Source organism: Cololabis saira, chromosome 4, assembly GCF_033807715.1.
Source record: "Cololabis saira isolate AMF1-May2022 chromosome 4, fColSai1.1, whole genome shotgun sequence".
NCBI classification, from domain to species: Eukaryota; Metazoa; Chordata; class Actinopteri; order Beloniformes; family Belonidae; genus Cololabis; species Cololabis saira.
Genome location: NC_084590.1, coordinates 34,382,378 through 34,406,101, shown reverse-complemented (window position 1 = coordinate 34,406,101; position 23,724 = coordinate 34,382,378). Strand labels below are relative to the sequence as shown.

Sequence of the window (23,724 nt, the reverse complement as noted above, 5' to 3'; positions counted from 1 at the left end):
CCACCGAAATTCAACGGCGTGTTGAATCAACCTGAAGGACGCGTACTTCCACGTCCATGTGCTCCCAGCGCACAGGAAATTTCTCAGGTTTGCCTATCAGGGCACGGCCTACGAGTACATGACACTTCCATTCGGCTGTCACTAGCTCCGAGGGTGTTCACCAAGTGCGTGGAAGCCGCTCTGAATCCTCTGATGGATTCGGGGCTGAGGATTCAATCGTATATAGACGATTACCTCCTCTGTTCGGACAAGGAAGCCCTGTCGGCCCGAGATTCAGCTACTCTGATAACCCACCTCACGGGCTTGGGTTTCAGAATAAACTATGCAAAGAGCTGTCTGACGCCAACCCAGCGCATAGAATATCTGGGAATTTCCATAGACTCCGTCTCTTTTAGAGCCACTCTGACAGACAGGCGGAGGGAGAAGTTTCATCAGTGTCTGTCTCGCTTCAGCGAGGAACGCACGGTGCAGTTCAGGGGGTGTCTCAGCCTTGCTGGTGGTGGTGGTGGTCCCGTTAGGCCTGCTGAAAATTAGAAATTTCCAGCGATGGGTGGCTTCGCTACGTTTATGCCCCCGACGTCACGGTGACGGCAGCTTGCCTCGCAGCTCTGAGCCAATGGCGGGACCCGGCTCTCTTCAGCCAAGGAGCCCCACTCGGGTATGTGTCACAGAGGAAAGTGATTATATCCGATGCCAGCCTGACCGGCTGGGGATCTGGTCATGAGGGCAGATCGGTGAACGGAATGTGGCCGTTACAGCTGCGCGGTGCCCACATAAATTATTTGGAGCTGCTGGCGGTGTTTCTGGCTCTGAAACATTTTCTGCCCTTCCTCCAGGGCTGCCATGTTCTGGTAAGGAGCGACAATTCCACGATGGTGGCTTATATAAACCACCAGAGAGGGACCCGCTCCCTGCGGCTGCACAAACTAGCTCACGCCCTGTTAACTTGGAGCAGCGAGCATTTGCTGTCTCTGCGCGCAACGCACGTCCCGGGCAGGATGAACACAGGGGCGGATCTCCTCTCGAGAGGAAATCCCGTGTACGGCGAGTGGGTCCTCAATCGCCAGGTAGTAAGACAAATTTGGGAGAGATACGGCCAGGCCGCCGTAGATCTCTTCGCATCGCGAACAAACGCTCAGTGTCCTCTGTTCTTCTCTCTGGTTAGTGACGATGCACCACTGGGAGTGGACGCGCTGGCACATCCATGGCCAAACGTACTGCTTGACGCATTTCCACCTCTCAGCCTGATATCTCCCACTCTCGCGAGAGCAAGGGAGCATCACCTCTCGGTGATTATGGTCGCTCCGCGCTGGCCAGGGAAGCACTGGCTGGCGGAGATAATCCAAATGCTCTCGGCCCAGCCGTGGCCACTTCCGTTATGCAGGGACCTGCTGTCCCAGGCAAACGGGGAGATATTTCCGGAGCGCATGGCTCTGTGGGCCTGGCCCGTGAGAGGCTGAATTTAACTGCTGTTGGTTTACCACCCAGGGTGGTGGAAACCATTCAGGGTGCCAGGGCTCCGTCTACACGCTCATTATACAATGTTAAATGGGGTGTGTTTGAGGGCTGGTGTGAACTGAATAATGTTGTCCCTTATCAGTGCTCTGTGGCGGAGGTATTGTGCTTCCTGCAGGAGCTGATGGATAAGGGGAGGGCCTTCTCCACCATCAAGGTGTATCTGGCCGCCATTTCTGCCTGCCACGTCGGCTTTGGGAGACATACTGTCGGTCAGCACCCGCTGGTGTGCCGCTTTATGAAGGGCGCACGCCGAAGGCTCCTGGTCCCCAGGACCCTTGTCCCATCCTTGGATCTCTCTCTGGTGCTCGATGCCCTGTGTCAGCGCCCGTTCGAGCCTCTGGAATAAATTGACATGAAATTATTGTCACTTAAGACTGCTTTGCTCTTGGCTTTGTCTTCAGCCAAACGGGTGGGCTCTCTCTGTTCACCCTTCCTGTCTGCAGTTTGCACCGGATTTTAATAAGGTATCCCTATCCCTTCATTCCTGCCAAAAGTGATACGTCCAGGGGCACGGTGGCGCAGCTGGTAGTGCAGCCGTCTCACAGCAAGAAAGTCCTGGGTTCGATTCCCGCCGGGGACGCTGGCGCAGCTGGTAGTGCAGCCGTCTCACAGCAAGAAAATCCTGGGTTCGATTCCCGCCGGGGACGCTGAGGACGCTGAAGTTAGTTCCCCCATGACTTCAGTGCCCACACCCGTGTTCCCTTGGCTAGCAATGTGAACTAGCCTCACAAAAGCATGCACACAGTCCTGGGCTATAAATGCCCCCTCTGGCCAACCGGGGCGCCAGATGGGGTTGGGAGGATCCGGCCGGAATAACGTGATCCTTCCACGCTACGTCCGGCCGGAGAAGCCCCACCCTGTCTGATGAAAAGATGCGGCCTGCTCACTCCTCAGGTTAAGGAGGAGACCTGAGCAGGTGCAGGGCCCTCCCGGGGTTGATAGAGGGAGAGCAATGCCCAGGACTGTTACTTAGGTAGGAGCACTGGGTGATAAAACGGGATAAAAATATAAAAAAAAAAAAGAAAAAAACTGATAGCTTTTCATCCTCCACCTTTCTCCTCTGACGAGGAAAAGAGGCTCAACTCCCTGTGCCCGGTGCGCGCTTTATGCACGTACGTGGAGAGGACGAGGGGTTTCAGGAAGGCTGACCAGCTGTTTGTTTCCTGGGCTTTATCCCATAAAGGGAAACCCATTTCACAGCAATGGTTGTCTCACTTGATATTGGATGCTATCAGATTGGCGTATGAGTGCAGGGGCTTACAGGCTCCGATGGGCGTAAGAGCCCACTCCACTCGGGGCATGGCCACTTCATGGGCCCTGTTTAAAGGGGTCTCTGTCAAGGACATTTGTAAAGCTGCAAGCTGGGCTTCGCTTCATACATTTGTCAGGTTTTATAGATTGGATGTTACAGCGCCCTCTCTGGCTCATTCTGTCCTCCAGGTGGGCGCTGTCTGATCTACCCTTCGTTTGTTCTCTGTCTGTTGGGGTCAGAGTGCCGGCTTCGGAGAGCATGGTGCCTTTCGGGAGTTGTCTATATCTCCTATAGGCTGAGATACCGAACGGAGTTAGAAAGAGAACGTTAGGTTACTTACGTAACCCCGGTTCTCTGATAACGTAGTGAGGTATCTCAGTACCCTCCCCTCCTTGCAGTACGCGAGGAAGACGCATGCTTAGAATGCCCGTGCACTGATGGCAGTGAGAATATAAGGGAGAGGGGCGGGCTCTCCTGTCATTGGTCTGTCTCCGACAGACGGAGTGTCATTGGAGCTTCCGTAGTTTGACCGCATGAGAGCGCTCTCCTATAGGCTGAGATACCTCACTACGTTATCAGAGAACCGGGGTTACGTAAGTAACCTAACGTTTTATCATTTTAAGCTTTTAGCTACATATTTTACAGCTTTAGTGAGGACCAGAACATTTTTCATTATGTCTTTATATATCATGTCTTAAAGGAGATGTAATATGACATTTTTTATTCAAAAGCTGACATGATTTACTTAGGTCTTCAAATTTCATATGCTTCGGCCAAAATACAAATACACAGTATGAAAACTCTCTCATATACACACACACACATATACATACATATATATATATATATATATATATATATATATATATATATATATATATATATATATATATATATATATATATATATATATATATATATACTGTGTATATATATATACACACACACACACACACACACACACACACACACACACACACACACGCACACACACACATTGTTTATAGGATCTGCCTTTAGGGGGTTGTAGTCTGACATCCTTAAACCACTCAACTTACAGTAAGTCTAACTCTTCCAGAGGATTTTGTTTTTTGAAACTTGTGTTCAAGTTTTGATCTACCCTGTTCTAAAGTACAGGAAATGCACACTTCAAAAGCATCTGCTCTAGAAAAAACCCCTGATGTTTCATAAATCTAGTCAAAATTGTCTTATTTAAGTAAAAATATTTTTGCCAATGGGGTTAGAAAATTCTTAAAACTATCAAAATAGTATAAAATAATGTAATTTCCTTAGAAAATTGGCTTTTTTAGAAATTAGTTTTTGCAGAGCAAAATAATAGGAAGTTGGGTGCAGATAGAGGTGGAGTGGCTAAAAAAAATCTAGTATCAGGATCTAAATCAATTTACATACACTGTTGCCAATAAAGTTGCAATAATTTTGTTTTCAGAAACATTCCTTTTTAATTTGAAATAATTTTGTGACAAAAAGGTACACAATGCTTTATTGTGGCTGTGGCTGTGTTTGTGTAAATGTATATACACACAAATCATGTTGTACACGCATAGTATTGTTTAGCATATTGGCAGCATCCACAGCGTCCACAGCGGGTGGATCAAAATCCCACTCATTGAAGTTCTTTCCACCCGACATTCACCTCCGTTTATTCTCTCTCAGTAGTTGTGCGGCATCCCTAATCTGATGGTTCATTAGCCTTTTTTGTGTGCCTGCTTTGCATGGCGGAGGGGTTGTGACATCCCAGGACTTAAATGGGTACAAATAGGCAGAGAAGTGGATAGGAGAGTGTGGAGAATCAAGCTGTGTGATGTAACATCCGGCATTGGAAGACATCCTTGTCTTTTGATCAAGCCGAGTGGAAAACACTTCACACGGGGCTGTGGGCTGAATACAGGGCTAGGTGCCTCCCCTTTAAGGCATGAAATACCAACAACCGGCTTGTTTCTTTTTCATGTCCCTGTGTTTGCTTTACCCGTGTGAATATTCAGATGTAGAAGACAGCAGACCCTCCTTCTTGTCTTCATGTTTGTCATGAAATATTTGGAGTAGTGCAATTGTTCCTTGAGACACACACCAACACGCACATACACGTATATGAGCCTGCATTTAAACACATAAAATGCTGAGCAGAAGTGTATATGGGATAATCCCCCTCTCTCCATTTCAATTGAAGTCAGAGAGGGCTGACACTCTGTGGCAATGCACTGTGCAGAGAAGAGATTGGCTAATCTGTGAAAGCAAGTCGAGCGCTCACTAGAATATTATGCTCACTGATTTAATATCCTCTTTTTTCTTTTTCTCCTAGGTAAGCACTTTCTTCCTGCTGTACCGGGGATGGGAGTCGAGTCGCTAGTCGTGATGGTTGCCCACGAGGGCTGGGATGACTGATTGAGGTGATGTACTGCAGTGCATCCATTGACAACAGAACAGCTCGTAGCGTTGATTCTTCAATTCATTGACAAGTGGGGACTTGGGGAGCTGAAAATGGAAAATACACTGTTGCTCCCGGGAAGTGGTCTGTTCAGTTCGATCTCTTTAAAAAAAAATTAGAGTTTCGATCAACCCTGTGTCTTATTTTGGCTTGATGCAGTAGTTGCTGGAACTGCAGCACTCAAAAGAAATCAAAGATGAGGTGCAAGAGCTATCAACTAATCAGCTTGTCAAATAGGGTTTAAGAAAACCCCTCAACGCAGCCATAGTGGTTCAAAAGAGAAGATTGTAACCAAAGATTCTTTGTTCCTCTGGAGAAACATATACTAAACCCAGACTTTGCACCGAATTGAAGAAAAAAAGAATGAAACAAAAGAGAGATGAAGGAAAGATAAAACACATCTGTCTCACCACACTTGCAGCGCAGCCTACATTTTGAGCAATCTTGGATTCATTTGAATCAATATTATCACTGAAACTCCCGCTCAGTCTCTACAGAACCTCTTCAGCACACTCCTGTTTTTATGGCTGCAACTTTCGTGTTGCAGCTCATCTGGGTTGTTTTCCGCAGCAGCTGTTTTTCAGGCAGAAGCTCTGATAAGTACACCCTACACTACCTGCCCAGCAACACATGGCAGAGGCACTATGTTAACAACTTGGCCGTGGACAGAAAGGAGCTTTTACCTCCTAAACAGTTTTTTTTTCTACTCTTGAGTACGAGAACATGGAAACGGAGAGTGCATATTAGATGTATACGTATCAGATGAATGCTAATGTTGCTCTGTTGTGTGAATCTGCTTGCTGACACATTCGGTAGTTCAGTAATATGAGTAGTGTTTTCGATTTCTGCAGATTTCCTGCTTAAAACATGTACAGTACCACTTCTAAGAGGTTTGTGCATTCCTTATTTGCAAGGAATGATGGACAGCTGCTCAGCTCCACAAAACTTTACGGATGGCCATAGAGCAGGAGAGGTTGTAAGAAGACAGCAAAATGGTCCAGGGCAGCTGTTGAATTTCTGGGGAGGCAAATCAAAGCTCCTCTTTGACTGCAAAAGATCTATCAGACTCTGGAGCGGTGGTGCATTGTGCTACTGTGCAGTGACAACTGCACAAAATTTCCTCCATGAATAGATATCCATCATTGTCACCACAAACATCAGCATCAGATGTTTTCAAATGAATGTCTAAACAAGCCCATACCAGTTAGAAAAAAACTGGACTGCTGACATAGTTAAAGAAATCTTTGGTCCCAAAGAGCAAAGACACGTCTGACATAAAAGACCGCAGAATGGCATGAAAAGAACTCTTCTACTAATATCAGGGATAAGACTGGTCATGGCTCAGGTTTGTGTTTAAGGAATCTATGTTCACTGTGCAAAGGTAGACTGGTAAAAAGAAGAATATATCCAGTTATGTACCTGCAATTTCTGAAAGCAAATATTGCATTATCTTTTACAAACAGTTGAAGATCAAAAACGAAAAGCTTCAAAATGCACAATTTATCTTCAGAGGCACAATCTGAAGCCCAAAGTAATCTTTGACCTTTAAACCAGCAGTGCCCAAAGTATTGCATACAATATATTCTAGTACCTGATAGAAAAGACAATAATGATCAAACATCAATCGGAATTTCTAGACTAATGTGTTTGTGTATTTTCTCAAATAGATGTGTAACATTCAAGCAAAAATGCTGCTGCTGATATAAGGGGGCGTAAACCTTGAATGGTTGCGAATATTCCAGTAACTCTGGAGTTTCGACATTGAGATGGAAGCACTTCCACATCAGTGCAGAGTCAGGTTGTGGCGTGGTCTGGGGGGCCTACATTATGCATGAGGCCTGACCACCCTTCACCAGCTGTCACCGAGCTGACCACTGAATCCCATCTGGACCCTGGGGGACGTCACCCTCGTCCATCAGGGAGGCTGTAAGATGAGTCCACTGACACGGAAACTCCCTCCTCTGGTCCCACTTACCGCAGCACTGCCTCCCCCCCTCGGTCAACAGCACTCCACCCCTAGTGAGGCCGGCCTGCTCTCATTCCTAGGTTCAAAGGTTTGACTGCTGCTCTGATCTAATAGCTTGAAAGCCATTTTTCTATCTCCAGGCACTGGCTATTTCTGGCTTAAGCTGGTATAAGGATGAAGTATGTAACACATCCTGGGTGTTCATTGGGAATAATAACAGAAGCAGTGCTGTGTATGTTAATACAATTATTTAAAAGAAAAAAAAGGGTCTGAAATAAATCACGATAGTAAAAACATGACAAACCAAATCATTCGGGGGGAAGAAGTAGGTACTATTTTGCATGAACTTTTTCGCTAAAGTGCTGGTCTGTTTAATGACAGTGTTTCATGATTTAAAACAGAGGTACTAAAATATTCAGGGCTTTGTAAACTCTTTGTAAAATTTTAAAATCCATTCTGCAGGAGTCAGGAACCCAGAGCAGGGATTGTAAAAGAGGTGTAATGCACTTTCTCTGACAGCTCCATTTTGTTCCAGCTGAGGTATGGAGACCAATTCTTTTTCTTTTCTTTTTGACTCACCAAAGAGGTGCATTGGAGGCAAGAGGAGCAAAACCAACACATGAATCAATATATTTGCATCAAGTGCAGGGAAAATAATCCACAGTGTGTCCTGTAACGCTTCTCAGGTAGAAAAACGAAGTCCCACTAAGGGGTTGGGGGCTTTGCTCAAATAGAGTTAAAGGTTAGAAATGCAAAGTGCTGCTCTGAGCAGCTCCACGTAACAACGTTTAAATGTGGAGACGTGGGCACACATTTTCACAGTCGCTCCCGCGAGGTGGTGTTCAAGTGGTGTCAAGAACGAGTAGAAAGAGGTTTGAGAGACAAAGAAAACAGTCCAAACGGCTTCTTTCTCACCTCCGCACAACAGACTAATAACAATTTCAAGTGAGTGTGAATTCCGGATGGCTCGTTTTAGAAAGATAGAGACGTGGTCACACATGGCGTTCGCAACTTGAAGACGAGCTCAGAGAGTGACAGAAAAGAAGCCTGTGAGAGAGTCGGGATTGGACGGCTTGGTTGAAATGTCGTTGCAGTTAAATCATTGTAATTATACTCATCTACTTTATGATCAAAGATCATTTTGTCTGCTTTTGTTTTCAACACTGACTTAGCATCACAACTACAGTCAGGACTGTGTCCCATTGTAATTTTAGTCAGTAGTTGATGGTCATCACAGCTATGAGAAGAGTGCACAGGTACTGCGCGGGTGAATCTTTAAAATGAAGTCCTAACATTGTTAGTGTATGTTGCCTGTTCACAGAGCACAATGTGTACCACGCAACAGCTTTTGTACTCAAGGGTCAAAAACAAAGTATTTTAGAGTAAAAGTTGTCTCCTCCACCCATCTGCCTACAGTCCTTTTCATAAAAAGGATACAATTACATACCAGCCAAGTTCTTACAGATTCTTTCATTTTATAATGTGATTAGATCACAGGAGTGTCTTACTTCTCATTTTATTTTACATATACAGTACAGACTAGTGATGCACCGAAATGAAAATTTGTGGCCGAAACCGAAACCGAAAATAATAATAAACACTTGCCCGAATACCGAACAATACCGAACATGGTTCTTCGCAGTTTTTCATTTATTTTGCCAATTTTTTCACCATTGCATAAATCAAATAAATTTGATTTAGGCATGCTTTTAAAAGAAAAAAATCTTTTACAAAATTACAAGGTAGAAAACATTTGTTGAACATAAAAAACTGAACATTTTTTAATTTCCCAGCATTTCTTAAATATTCCAGCAGACATTATACCAGCAAAGAACAATAACTTAAAATAAATAAATTAGCTAAATACATTTTTTGGCCATCTTTGAGCTTACGTTAGGCTTAACTGACTGAACATTGTAACATAGGCCTTAAAACAATAAAAATGCATTAAAGCGCTCAGGGTTTTTTATCATTTCAAATGATAAATCAAACTTGTAGTGCTGAAAGACTTTGCAGATGTGCCCCCTCTAGATATTTGAGCAGAACATTCATTGCAAACAGCCATTCTTGTATTATTCTTTGCCACTCTAAAATACTTCCACACTGCTGACATGTTTGCACCACTTCACTCCACGCTCTTCGCTGTTTGATTTCCTCATCTAAACGCACCTGTAATAGATTGATATATGTTGTTTTGGTTCCACCTGCTGTTGAATGTTAGGTAAAATTCTTATGTGGTTAGTTTTTGGTTGGCCAACGATTTATGTAGTGCGCAACAGTTACGGAGCGGCCAGTCTATTTCCTTATATTACAACGCCGTTATTAATTGTTCGGTTTTTTTCCCACTTATTCCACCGAACACCGAAAGTGTTTTTTTTTGCCATTTTCGGCCGAACAATTTCGGTTACCGAACATTTGGTGCATCACTAGTACAGACCAAAAGTTTGGACACACGTCTCCATTTGTTTGAATGAGAAGATGTGTCCAAACTTTTAGTCTGTACTGTACATCGACTGAGTTGGTGCTGCTTATATACAGTTATTTGTTTTGTTTTTTTGTAAATAATGTGCCTTGTGACAAAGATTTTGTGAACAACTGAGCAAGACTATTTAAACTAGCATACTCAATATTGTTGTTGAGCAGCGGGAGCTTGTCAATGGAACAGCAGACCTCTCAAACTCTGCCTCACCTGCTGCTGCAGCAGCAACAGGAGTCAACAAGTTATCCACCTCCCCTGGCCTCGCTGCCATCTTCCTCCATTTTTTTAAGGAAGGAAGACAGAAAAGTTGATATAGCCACAGCTGGGCTGCCGCAACACTAACAATGACAGCAAATTTCTGCCACCGGTGAACTGCGCGCCGTCTCCGTCTTCCTCGCCCTCTAAAACTTGCTATGCGATGACAGAAATGTGCTCCTGCCAGGTAGAAGGAAGAACCTTAGAGGAATCAAACCCTCCCTGGATTATTGAACGACAATATCCCATTAATTCGTAGTTGTTAATCCATGGCCATGATGACAGATGAATAGATTTGCTCTTGTTTTCCTTTTTCTCCCAAAATATCAGCTTAATGCCACTGACAACACAATTGACACAGTTTAATTAAGAAACTCTAGAAAGAAGAAAGTGTATTTACCAACCTAGATAGCAATTAAGACCCACGTCCATCTGTCTCCATTATCTTGGACAACGGCCATCAGCACGGGCTCATCACCACAACCAACATCCACTTTTGGGAAGATTGATATTGCATTACCAGATTTTCTCTGAATAAACATTATAGATCATAAATATAATATAACTCCTCCAACTAAAGAGTTTACCCCAAACTCTTGAAGCTGCTTTAAACTCGTGTCTAATGCCCACCTTTATTTTGTACTGAGTGAACATACTGTAAAGAATAACTTAAGGACTAAGTTCAAGTGTGAATGTAATAACCTTTATATAAATGGCCCCTACCGAGTCATCTCCGAGGAACAGACAGTCCCTCTGCGCTGCCTCTATTAATGGCTCTGATAATCAGCACCCTTGTTTGCAAGTACAGTATTGTCCATTCAGCATGTCTAAAAGTGGTCTTTTGGAGCAGATGGTGCTGGAGGCAGGAGACCGACCCTTCTCTCACCTCAATCTGGATAGCAAGACTTTTCACTCCTCGCTAGGATGGAGAAGAGTTTGCTAAAGGCAAAACAAGAGGAAGGAACCTCGAGAGACTAGCAGGGGTGTTTTATGTGTGGATATATACAGCTGAAGAGCTTATGTCTTTACATAACTGTTAGCTGTGAATTCAGGGTGTTGTAATAGTAGAGTAACCCACTATAATCCTAAATGACACACCCTGGTCTAATTCCCCCAGGAAGCCAATAGATTACTGTTAATAGGCATCTGCTGCACCGCAAATGCACATTGCACGCAGCGTGTCATCGCTGAAACATCTTAGAAATAATCCTTATCAGATGGTCTTTGTGTTCTAACATCTGATTAAAGAGAATTGCTGCTCTGCAGTTGAGCAGCTAATTGGAAATGTGACCATCTGATCCAAAAAAATCCCCCGTCTCAATTACTTTTGTTCATTTAGGACCGTAAAATGTTGCAGTTGACAATGCATACATTAGTAAAATTGCAAAAGAATGAAAACAGCATTTTGACACTTTCACAATAGAGGAGTCTTAGGTTCTAAACAAGAAAAACAACAGAGAGATAAATCACAGTAATCACAGTCATTCAGTCTGTAGTGATTCTTAATATCTGAGCAGGGAACCAAGCAGGGTTTGTATGACTGTGGTGACAGTTTCCTCCATATTTCAGCCTACACACTACTTCAGCATGCTGTTTTGTTTTCTCTCCATATAATCCTAGAGATTCTTTACAGGATTTATGTCAGGGTGATTTGATTCCCCCACCAACACACAGCCAGAGTAGTTTGAATCATAATCCGGCTGAAGGATAAACTGCTGTTGCTTACGTAACAAAATGCAATTTGCATATTTGGTTTTCAGCTGCAGGGTCAGCAAGGTGAGGAAGCGGAAGGCTTATCAGTATGCCATTAAGACATCTATAAACTGTCCCAGAGCACTTTAATAACTTTTTTTCTTTTAGATTTCATCTGCACACTTCAGAGTTAATGATCAATCCGTATCCTTTTCCGTACCATTACTCTGGCTTTCTGCACACAAACTATCAAATGCACGCCATTTGAATTTACATTTGGAAATAAAAAACACATCACCAGAAGCTGCTGACTTTCTTAAATGTTACTTGGCAAATTTAACCTTGGCGCTCTCTTATTCTTGGAAGTTAAAAGTCTTAAATGAATGTGAAGTCCTGCATCTGTGAGCTAAAGGGTAACCAGTTTATTTTCATTGTTCTATGAAAATATTCTTGTTACTCATTGTCAACCGGTCTGGTTTTCGGGGTCTGCCAGTGCACCCCCTTTTCTCAGTCGCCTTCAAATGAACCCAGTTTCTATGCAATGTTTTTTCCTGATTTGTTAAATAGAGTAGCCTTTTTTTTCCACGCTCTTTTCATCTCAAACAATGTTTGACCTTTTCTCCTAACCTATTTCACTTGTCTTTGTCACTTTTGCTGTTCTTTAATGAACGTGTAATTTATAGCCTTTCTGCCACGCTGAGGTCTCAAGCAACTATACCTGCAGTTCATCACGAAACGCAAGGTTATTTTAACGATAACTCAATGATAAATCACAATTTGCTGATATAATGTTGCTGTTTGGGAGAGTGTGGTCACGTTTCCTGAAGCTAGATCGTGATTCATTTATTTCATCATTTATTTTGTAGAAAACAAAATCCTGAAAAGTGTAATTGTAACATGTGTTAGAAATCACACACCAGTTTATATAGTATAATACTACAACCCTCACGGATGTTGGCAGACAGTTTAAGAGTCTAAATACGTTTATGAGGCCACTGGAGCATTGATTGTTTACTAAGCCCACAGTAATTATAAATTGCTAATTATTTCCCACAGTGGTGCAAAACATGATAATAGCAATAATGATGTGTGTCTTTAGCACTTTACCTGAGCATCTTTATTTTCACTTCTTTTCTTCAGACGTAGTGTGTTCACTACAATGCCCGGCTTTGATGTCCTGCTTGTGAATGAGTAACTTTGCGTAATAAAAGTCACAGGCAGAGAGCTTGTTTGGTGCAGTGTTGAACATAAAACCAGCCAACAGTATCTGACAGTTTCTAACTACTGTTGTTTCTGTCAGCCTGTTTCAATTTTAGTTTTAGTCTAGTCTTTGGGTCAAGCTATCATTTTGGTTTTTATTAGTTTTAGTCACATTCATACTCCTTTTAGTCATGTCAAGTTTCAGTCGACTAAAAGTCTGAGCATTTTAGTCTTATTTTAGTCAGAATTGTCCAGGTCTATTTTAGTCCAGTTTTAGTTGAAAGACAATTTACAATTCAAACAAGGTTATCTTATTATTATATTATTGTTACCTTTAAACTTGAGAATACATTCATTCCAGATACAGCAGACTCTAATTTGAGTTTACAACACATGTATTTTTTCCTGTGATTTTGTGGCCTCATTTCTGCCCATCTTTTTCTACGACACATTCGGTTTTCTTTTACGCATGACGTGAACCTAGAGCCCTGCGTTAACGGTATCAGCCTCTAACCTGCAGCTCTATCTTCTGGATCTGATGCCCCGCGGGCCGCGACTGGGATTGAGGACGTGACGTCACAAAGCAGCAGCGACTAAACGAGAGGAAAGAACTTAAAAAATGTATATTAAGGATCTTTGTTATAATGTCTCGTCTCCGTTTGGTCAACGAAAATAAAGACACATTTTAGCATAGTTTTCTATTTTGTAATCTACATTTTAGTCTCGTTTTTATTCGTCTACGATATTGCATTAGATTTAATTATCGTTATCGTCACATGACCATTATTTTCGTTGCGTCTCGTCCGTTTTCCTCGGGTGATAAAGTTGACGACGATATTTAGTCATAATTTTCATTGCTGAAAGCAACTTTAGTTCCAACCCTGGGCTGGTAAGGGGGTTGTTATACTTTAAAGGGAGATACAGAATATCATACAGTAAATAAAGACATTTATCCAAAAAATTAAAGTTTTAAAGCATCAAAACAGAACACTTTCAATGTTTTTAGCTCAGACACCCCCCCCCACTCTTGTTCTGATCTTTGCTATGTCATGTTTTCATTTCTATTTTGTCATCATTTTTTTTAGAGTCTTAGGGTTTTTTTTTGTCTTTTTCTCCCCCACTGATGCTACTGATGTTGTCTCCAAATGAACTCTGGGCAGGAGTGCAGACTTCCTGGCTCAGTGTAAACACAGCATCAGCATCAAAACGGCCATGAAGAGACCCCTATGGAGAGTCGGTCTCCGTGTAGCCTCATCTGTGGTGTGAAAGCTCTTGAACCCTGATCCAGTCCTACTATGGGATGTGCTCCGGATGTTTGAGCTAAAAAAAGGCTTCTGTAATTAGGTTGGCAGTGCATTATGGGTTGTATACAAACATGGCAAAAAAAAAAATAACACTAGCAGTCGCAGTTACGCTTCATTTACAAGCTGTATATTTTTCCTCGAGCCGTACAAACAAACCAACGCCAGGGTCTGCACACAAGGTTGTTGTTTCAACGTACTTTTCAATTGTTTGCTTCAGGCCGGTTGTCGTGGAAACATGATGCTCCCTCAAGATTGGTATTGATCAATGACATTAGCAGCCATTGTCACATGGTCCGTGGTGCTGTGTTTGGACTTGAGTACAAACAACGGTTGTGAACAGACAGATCTAAATGGAAAAACATCAAACAATGTAGCTGATTGTGTGAGAAATGGGAAACACAATGTAAAGCACTTGGCAGAACCTGGGTGAGGTAAAAAGGTGTTAGGGAATGGCAACGCCATCCAAACTTTCATTAGCAATAAGTCAAACATTTCTCAGACGTCTCTGTGATGGCGTGGAGCGGCATCAGTACTCCAGGCAAAGGCCATTCACACTTCTGCGACTGCAGCTTTCACACAGAAAAGCAGGATGAGATTTTAGAGCAACATGCTTCTCTCAACATGACATCTTTTCCTGGAATGTCCATGAATTTTTCATGACGACAATGCGAAAATATATCTTGTACACGCTAAAAGTCATGGCTTAGTATGGTTACTGGACTTGCATTAAGTTGTGACCTGCCCTCAACAGAAAATTTGTAAGGAACTTTAAAATTCAAAAAAGTGACAACAACGCCATGTCTCACATCTTACGACTTGTTTTCAAGTAGAATAAAATGAACAATAAAATGCTTCCCCACTTGGTATTCGCAGTGCCAAGAATGCCTTTAAATATGGCGAGAAGGAAGAGCAACATTACAAAAGTAGTAAAAGCTTTAGTGCCTTAACTTTTATTGGAGTATATTGAAGGGCTGAAATGCAGAAATGGATGGAAATCATCGAGTAAAATGAAGCTGGAAAGGAAAACATGTAATGTCTTAGGTTCATAGAGTCAGCAAAGAAACGTAAATCAAAGTAAACGTGCTAATCACTGTTTTTGCATTTTGTGCCCAAACTCCATGTTTCATTTCTTTTGAATCAGACAGGAGAAATAAAGTAAACTTAAAGCTGCCAGCCTGCAAACCATTACATATTCAGCATTTTTTTCCAGCAAAAAAAAAAAGATGTCAGAATATGTAGTTGTATCATAACTCATCTACATTTTTCTTCCTTTGTTAAGCCAGGAACCCATTTGTATTTCTCGAAAAGGCTAACTTAAATTAACCTACACCACTCACGGAGTGGATGCTGTAAGTCTGCTTCATGGATAAGGAGGATATGCTTCATGTCTGCCAGCTATTGAATTTGAATCTCATTCATAATTTTGTTTCTAATATTAAAGGTCACATTAGCATTTGTGTTGATACGCAGTTGGCAAGCAGGGCCTACAGCATTGGTGTTGCTGCTATTGTTGCCGGGTAGATGGTTGGTTCCTCCGTTTCCAGGATAATGTACATTAGAACATAAGGAAATGGGCTCATATTGATAAATGGAGTAATATACTGTATGTAATATAAACTCAAATTCAACAGTAGAAACGTTTCCTCTTTTAGCCTCTGTAATTTACTTTGACTTCACAACCAATATATTACTGTGATCAGCAAATTAATGAGCATACCTTTCAGTTCTGCTAGTCCATTAGAGTTGAAAGTCCAGAAAGATGTCATTTATCAGTAACAACCAAATCATGCATTTATTCAGTGCACTGAGTTTTATCTAAGTGCAGCTTCTGGCTGCTGAAAAACAAAAAGAAGAACAAGAAAATTAAAGAAAACATTTAAATATGCTCCTTAACATACAGTATTTTTCAAATATGTAGGAGCTTTTTTCTTTTCTTGACAAGAATAAATAAAACAATATATAGAAAGTTGATGTAACGGGCCTCAATTTAAACTTTTTGTCCATAACAACTTTTATTCATTTATCCATTTTCTATATTATATATCTTGTGAATGAGGCCTGAGATGTTTCTCAAGAATGCACATCCTGGACAAGTGATTTTATGTTGTTTATAGTATAAGCAGAATTAACCATTTGCCACAATTTAATTTACTGTTTCAGAATCAGTTTAGTTAATGTCTCATTGGAAGTCAGAGTTAAAAGACACTTATCTGCATCTGCAAGGGTTAACTCTAAATGTGATATGCTGCTGTAGATTCTCAGTCATCCATGTCATGGTAACTCTCAAAGGCTTCAATCAAGGCAACTTGACGTTTTTTTGTTATTGAAGACATTTCACCTTTCATCCAGGAGACATCATGAGTTCCATTGTCACAACTCATGATGTCTTCTGGATAAACGGGGAAACGTGTTCAAGAACAAAGAAAAGGAAGTCCACGTGCCAGAATTATTATGAATGCAATGAATGTGGTGAATTGAGTACCTCATCTTAAATTAGATTGTAACTGAATATAATCTAATTTAAGCTGAGTCGTGGCCAAAGATTTTGCAAAAAAGAGCCACAAAGCTGAGATACAAAGAGATACAGCTAAATTGCAGACAGAACTAATTTGCAGCAAAATGATCAGCTAATATCGGGGCTGAATGTGAGCAAAGCTTCCTCAGCTACTTCTGAACCAAACACAGCGGCATCCTGCTGAACTGCTGCCCAGTGTTACTGACACTTCTGCTCAGAGTATTTGCTGCACTGGGGGAGCTTTGTGATGCAAAGTGTGAAGCACAGTTATAGTGACATTGTTCTTGATTTAGCGCACACACACACGCACGCACGCACGCACGCACGCACGCACGCACGCACGCACGCACGCACGCACGCACGCACGCACGCACGCACGCACACCTACTGTATAAAGAAAACAAATTCATTCACAGCTTATACTGGGAACCTTGAACACATTCAAGGTTCCCAGTATTATGTATATGATAACATATACAACTGAAATGCTTTTCTTGCTAGTAAAACCTGCTCATCTACAAAGTGTGGTTCCTTCTACATATACATACAAAACACACACACATACATAGTAAAAATATCCCACACACCAGTGAAATATTCAACACAAAACTTAAAAATATACACATACAACTGAATACTTGTACAGGCAGAATTAAAAATGCCACACAGCTTAGACTGTATAAGAATAACTGGACAAACCCTCCGTGATGTCACTCAGAAGTTCTCTGAAGAGTGTCTTCGACGCCTCTTTTTTCTCTCTATTGCATGACGGTGTCAGTTTTGGTATTCAGTTTGTTTTATTTTGAAACCCGTGTCCTTGTGTTTCAGTTATGTCTTGACTTCCCTTGTTCCCATCTGCCCTGATCGTTTGCACCTGTGTCTCATCAAGCATTCTGTGTATTTCTTGTCTTGTCTTGGTTTCCCTTGCTCCCTGCTTGTCCGTACTGTTTTCACTGTCCTTGTGTCCTGTCAAGTTTTCGGTTTTCCTAGTGGTAAGCTCTTGTGTTTTTTGTTAACCCTGCTCTGCAGTGTTTTTTTTTTTGCATAATAAATCACTGGTTTTTGGAAATCCTGCCTCTGCGTCTCTCCTGCATTTGGGGGGTCCACCATTCCATAACAGACGGGAAGCCGAGTGGAACACACTCACCTTACTGTATGTCAGTCACAGTTAGTCAATTTAGCTTGGCTGATTCAGCTCATGCCAACAAATATTACTTTACATTCATTCTTATCAAAGCCCTCCAAACCTCCTCATTTCAAGTGTTGCTACCAAATCTACTCAAAAGGAGTGCTACCAGAGCTGAAAAGAAGGACTAGCAGAGGTCCACCGGGACCTGTGGTAGTTAAGGTGTGTGGCCAGATATTCTGCAGGTGCCACTTGGAAGGATCCTGAAATGATCCAGCATATCTTCTTCAGCTAATCCATGCTGGAGGAGCTGCAGAGCTGCGACCAACATTTGCAACCCATTCAAATGTAATTTAAACGGTGAAATCAGAAATGACCACTGCTTTTAGCCCATGCTCAGTTTGCACAAGCTGCATATTTAATCTTGACCCTTACGGGCCAACTCACCGCCAGTCACGACAGTCTGTTTGTAAAACTAATAGAATATTCTCTTAAAAATATGAATGATTATAAGCTGCCGGGTCTGCTTACTCTATTCACAGCTATGAGGCTATGGTTGGACGTCAATATAGTGTTGAGCGCTAACTGGAAAACATGATGACAGCTATCCATTAGCTGTGCCTGCTGCCACTTAAAAGTAAATGCCTGTAATTATGCTAAAACGTGTTACTAATTTTACCTTACTACACACAAAAAAGGTGAGCCCCATACTGTTGTCATGGATGTGACATCTAGATATGTTGACAAAAACCCTTTTTTTAAATAAGTAAATATGCTTATTTCTGCTGCAAAGTTGAATATGTTAACACAACAGTCAATGGAGATGGTGTCGCCATTGGAGCCAGACGCCAGAGTTCAGTTGATGAAATGCATTTTTTTTTTACTGCTTCCTTGTTTGGCTCAACCCAACGAAGTCGTAATGTTGCTTGGAATGGGCGGATTCCATCATAATCAACGTAGGGTTAAGTCAAGTAGAATCCAAGGTTAGCATGAGCCAAGCTAAAATTGTCAGCTTATTGTTACTGAGTCAAAGGTTTGTACCCTTCACCTATTGCCCATTTATAGATTAACTGAGTTGGGGCCGAGTGAGCTAATATTATGACCTCCAAACCACTTTTCAAGAATACTTTTGGATGACATCACAGAATGATTTCATTTCTCTATGGCCAAAACTGATTACCAGAAACCGGACAGCCTCCGCGGGAGCACATGCAGGCCATATCATCCAGTGTACCTCCATCTGCCCTGGGAGTTAAACATATCGCATTTTGACAAAATGTAAAAAACATTACACATGGGGATTTATTATTTATAGGCTACATGGTTTTTGAGTAATGAGGCCAAGATGTCACCATATACCATAAATCAATCAAAACCCACTGATGATGACACAACTCAGTTGGAGGATACTGAAACTAAACAAAGTCCAAAAGATGTCCAAACAATAGAATAGGGAAAGAAAATTACACTAGATGTCAGACAAGGGACTGCAAGTAATTGCATATAGATTAAAAAACGACAAGGGAATCACAGAAACCGAAATGGGATAAACAGGAAGTAAAATCAAGAAAGGATGAAGTTCCTGTCATGAAAGTAATTTCAACTACTAACTTCAAGTTTTCCAGTAAACATACTGGTTGAAACAACAGCATAATTTAAATGGCTGCACTGCATGAGGATAAAGGAAAAACATTAACCTAGGTTAAAAAACCAAAAGGAGTATAACCATGTCCCAGCTCCATCCATCAATTTTCTATATCCGTTTTATCCTTTGCAGGGTCACAGGTGCCTGCTGGAGCCTATCCCAGCTAATTACAGGCGAGAGGCAGGGGTTCACCCTAGACAGGTCAACAGTCCATCACAGGGCCACATATACAGACATACAACCAGGCATGCTCACACTCACACCTACGGGCAATTTAGAATCATCAATTAACCTACTACGCATGTTTTTGGGCTGTGGGAGGAAGCCGGAGTACCCGGAGGGAACCCACGCAAGCACGGGGAGAACATGAAAACTCTGTGAGGTAACAGTGTTACCGTAACCACTAAGCCACTTTGCTGCCCCTGTGAAAAGTCAAATATGGGTGAAAAAAAAAATCGGAAACACAGAACAAGACAGTATATCACACAGATCGTGCATCATGAACTGTATGCAAGACAAATTACACACAAGGGCACCTATTGGCAGTTTAGAGTCTCTCCAGGTCTCATAACCTTGCATGTCATTGAACTGCAGGCTAAAAGCCCATATGGAAAAGATATATAAAAAACTTACAGGAAGTTTACATCACCTACAGTAGTAAATCTTTAGGCTTTACATATATTGTGTGTCTTATAAGACTTATAAGTCCCATACTATGATAAACTCTTGAAAGTGGCCTCTTTTGCATTCTTTTCATACAAGATAATAAAAAGAATTATGTATGAATCAAGTAAAAATAATGTATGTGGTCTATAAGGAAATTGAACAGCAAATTATGTTTTCCATACATGTTTCATATAATCTTTGTAGTTTTTAATTATATGTCAGTTTTCAAGACATATGCTTTTCTTATATGGAAACATAACATTATATGCAGGTTTTCTGTATGTAAAGTGTACAAAATTTGCAAGGGAATTATGCTTTTTTTTTATGTTTTATATAAGTTTGTTATATGTCATCTAATTAAAATGACTAAAACCAGTATAAAAAACCTATATGAGTATGTAGCATTACATATACATTTTTTGTATGTTATGGGATATAATGTATTCGTAAACTATATTTTATTTATATTTTTTCTACAATAATTCTTATATATTAGTCTATGAAACTTACAATAGCAGTATATAAAATACATACTTTTTATGTATGAATTCATACAAAATCATACATGTGTCCATAGCCAAAAACATATAAATTACATATTGAAGTGACATGACTTCATTTGACACTATACTGACACTGAAATAGGATCAAACTAAATTACAAACTAGCACAGACTGCCTGGTCAAATGCAATCTGTAAATTCAGTCTTTCAATATCTGTAATACTGAAAACATGGCTGTTAGACAAACTTTTGAATTTAACAGACTTTATTAGCAGCGAACAATTATTACAGTGCAAACAATCTCCCCGTAATGGGTAACACCTGACTACAAATCAGTGTGACATAATAACAACAAAGAACTTAACTTCCAGGGGGATAGTATTGATTGAACAAGCAGATTAACAACAATTTAAGATGATGCTGTGGACACAGCAACATTTCTACTTTTGGTCCGGAGCTCTGTGATCTTGCCATTGATTGTGGTTCCGATGCTGGAGAGCTGGGTCCCAGGCCACCTCTCAAGAGTTGCACCTACATATGAACATACACACACACAAATACCATCTTAGTGCAATTGGTAGTCTGAGGAAGGAAGGAAGGATCATCAGATAATATTAATGTTAAATTGTGCCAGACTCTCTTGGTAGCAGTTCTATAGTAGCGTATGAAAGATAAATGGAGAGGCTCACTGAAAAGCAAGATATCACACTATATGACCTTTGATGAAGAAATGCCTTTATCACATGAAAGAATATACTTCAGACTAGAAAATGCTTATTGATTTATCTATACATGTTCATTTGTTTATTTGCTTTTGGACATCGAAGATACTCCAAAGGCACTTAAAACAGCAGAGAAAGGGGTAGCTTGCAATGGCATTTCATGATTAGATCAATATTACACTTATATATGATCTATAATAAAAGGAAGATCAGACAATATTCTATGAATTATGTTCTTCCATTTGGTAGCGGCATTTCTTCATTAACGGTTATATACGACAGATATGTTGGATAGATATGTTCTCTATGCATCTCCCATAGAATTCAACTCAACTGTTACTAAAGTCTGGCACTGCAGAATGTTGGTATGATGACACTGCTTTTAGGTTCCTTGTTTGAAATCATGAGATACAAAAAAGCATGGACTACTGGCAAAACACATAACATAAAAAGCTGAAAACGTACTGTAAATGGCATCCAATTTTTTTTTATCCAGTGGTAGACGAGCATCTCCTCCGCCTCGTTTGCCCCCTCGAAGATTGCTCAACAGCAGTATCTCCAGTGGGAAGACTGCTGTGAGCAGATGCCTCACAAATACTGTAGCTGAATTTGCATTGAGGGCATAGGTCCACGCCAGTTTCTCAACCATGACTCCAGTCCCAGGATGGATCTCCACCTGTTTAAACAAGGAGACAAGGTGAGCATTTAGGGATCAAATACGAATGTTTTGTTCCGCCCAAGACACTTTAGACATAAAAGCAAATTAGATCAGTCATACTCATTAAAGATATTCTGACAAGCAGTAGACCTAATTTATGCACTGTATTTATTTATTCTTAAGAAGAAAAAAAAAAATCACCTTAGAAGACTGGGAGTCCGTCAGCGATGGAGTAACAGACTCAGACATGGAACTGGGCGGGGTAGATCTGGGGAGGGATGGCGATGAATTTGCTGATGAAGAATAGGAACTTTGGGGGGGCAGCGGTGGTGTGGTAAGGTCCAACCTGGATCTCTTAGGAGGCACAGCCGAATCAAGGATATTCTTCATGGTCCGTAGGATTTCTGGCACATCTGTACACAGTACATCAGAAACAAACAAAACAAACAAACAAAAAGGCTATCATTATTCTTCTTCAATACAAAGTACACTATAATACAGTAAATACAGTGTGAAGTGATTTAGAAAAAAATGTATTAGTTAACAAATGGTTTAATGAGTGATATGAACAAATACCTTGAACAACCATCTCCTTCAATTTAGCATTCTCTTCTTTCAGGTCTTTGATCTCCCGCTTTAATACAAATATTGTCTTTCTCGGACTTCTGTCATCTGAAGTAGGCTCTGAACGACAGTACTTCTCAAGGAAATCTTCTGCAGGGTCCTTCCTTGTGAGAGCCTTTGACTTCTGGGTGTCCAGAGAAAGGAAAATAGAATAATTACATAGAAAATAAAAACCAAGCTGATGGTGGCGTTTAGCAGCTTAACTGTACAGACAACAGATTCAGTATCAAGAATTATTAATCCTGTGCATTTTTTAAAGCTAGATAGTAATGGTTATTATCTAGTAGTGCAAACCACTTACACAATATGCTGACATGATTTCACTGAGAAATATGGTAATCACAAAAGAGTTCAAAGTAAATTGATATCACCTTGACGTGCAATGACTGAGTCAGAATCTGAGTCTCGGTGTCAGTTGAGTTATCAGAATCATCCTGATATTTTTGAGGGGGGACTGATACCCTCTTGGTCAGCTCTAGAGGTTCATCTTCCTTCAGCAGTGACTTAAATTTACGGGTTGCCTCAAAACGAGTAGCTAGAGAACAATATAGTATCAATAACACTGCAAATTAAGTAATCATCATATGTACTGCACAACAAATGTGGCAAAGACTCAGCAGGCAATTTAGCACACAATTTAAAACAGGGTGAATCTTGCCCTATTTATGTTTGGCTGCAGGTTTTTGCTCCAACCATGCAGAAACACAGCTGACTGGTTTCATTCAATCAACTGAACTGGTTCAGACCTTTAATGAAAACAACTAGTTGATTGACTAAAACAAGTCAGCTGTGCTGCTGCACAGTTGGAACAAAAACCTGCAGCTTCACCGGCCCTTTCAGGAATCAGTGCAGTAGACAATCTAATAACCATCTAATAACAATTTCATCAGTAACTTACCACTGACAAAAACAACAGTGCCTCTGTAGTGAGGCCACCCTCCTCGTGGTTTCTTCCCATGGCGCCATTCGATAACGGCTGAGTAGGTGGATATGGGATTCCCATGCTGGTCCATCTTTGAATCCTCATATCCCCGAATGGTATCAGTTTTTACTTCACTGAGCTTCCCAGAATCCTCCCCTTCACTCCACTGCACCACAGCAAACTTCCTCTCCATGTGCTCTGACGTGATCAAATAAATAAAATCATTGCTTAG

The 23,724-nt window shown here is 41.2% G+C and overlaps 2 protein-coding genes across 4 annotated transcripts in view; one reads left to right on the top strand and one right to left on the bottom strand.

The window, feature by feature from the left end:
- cadm1b (cell adhesion molecule 1b) overlaps positions 1-23,724 on the top strand; it is a 247,132-nt gene that overhangs the window by 97,425 nt on the left and 125,983 nt on the right. The gene's annotated exons all lie outside the window — the stretch shown is intronic.
- Positions 2,730-23,685, bottom strand: LOC133442176 (uncharacterized). The gene is made up of 7 exons (XM_061720127.1): positions 23,469-23,685; positions 22,942-23,105; positions 22,523-22,694; positions 22,148-22,359; positions 21,754-21,964; positions 2,933-3,065; positions 2,730-2,835 (listed from the first exon to the last, which is right to left on the bottom strand). Exons 1-7 carry the CDS (start codon positions 23,683-23,685, stop codon positions 2,730-2,732), a joined length of 1,215 nt encoding a protein of 404 aa, XP_061576111.1.

Excerpts from the sequence above, each read along its gene's own strand:
- LOC133442176 (XM_061720127.1), bottom strand. The coding sequence starts at position 23,685 with ATGGAGAGGAAGTTTGCTGTGGTGCAGTGGAGTGAAGGGGAGGATTCT. Across the intron at positions 23,106-23,468 it reads CACTGTTGTTTTTGTCAGTG|CTACTCGTTTTGAGGCAACC; the intron begins GTAAGTTACTGA and ends ATTGTTCTCTAG. Across the intron at positions 3,066-21,753 it reads AAAATTGGATGCCATTTACA|CCTATAGGAGATATAGACAA; the intron begins GTACGTTTTCAG and ends TCGGTATCTCAG.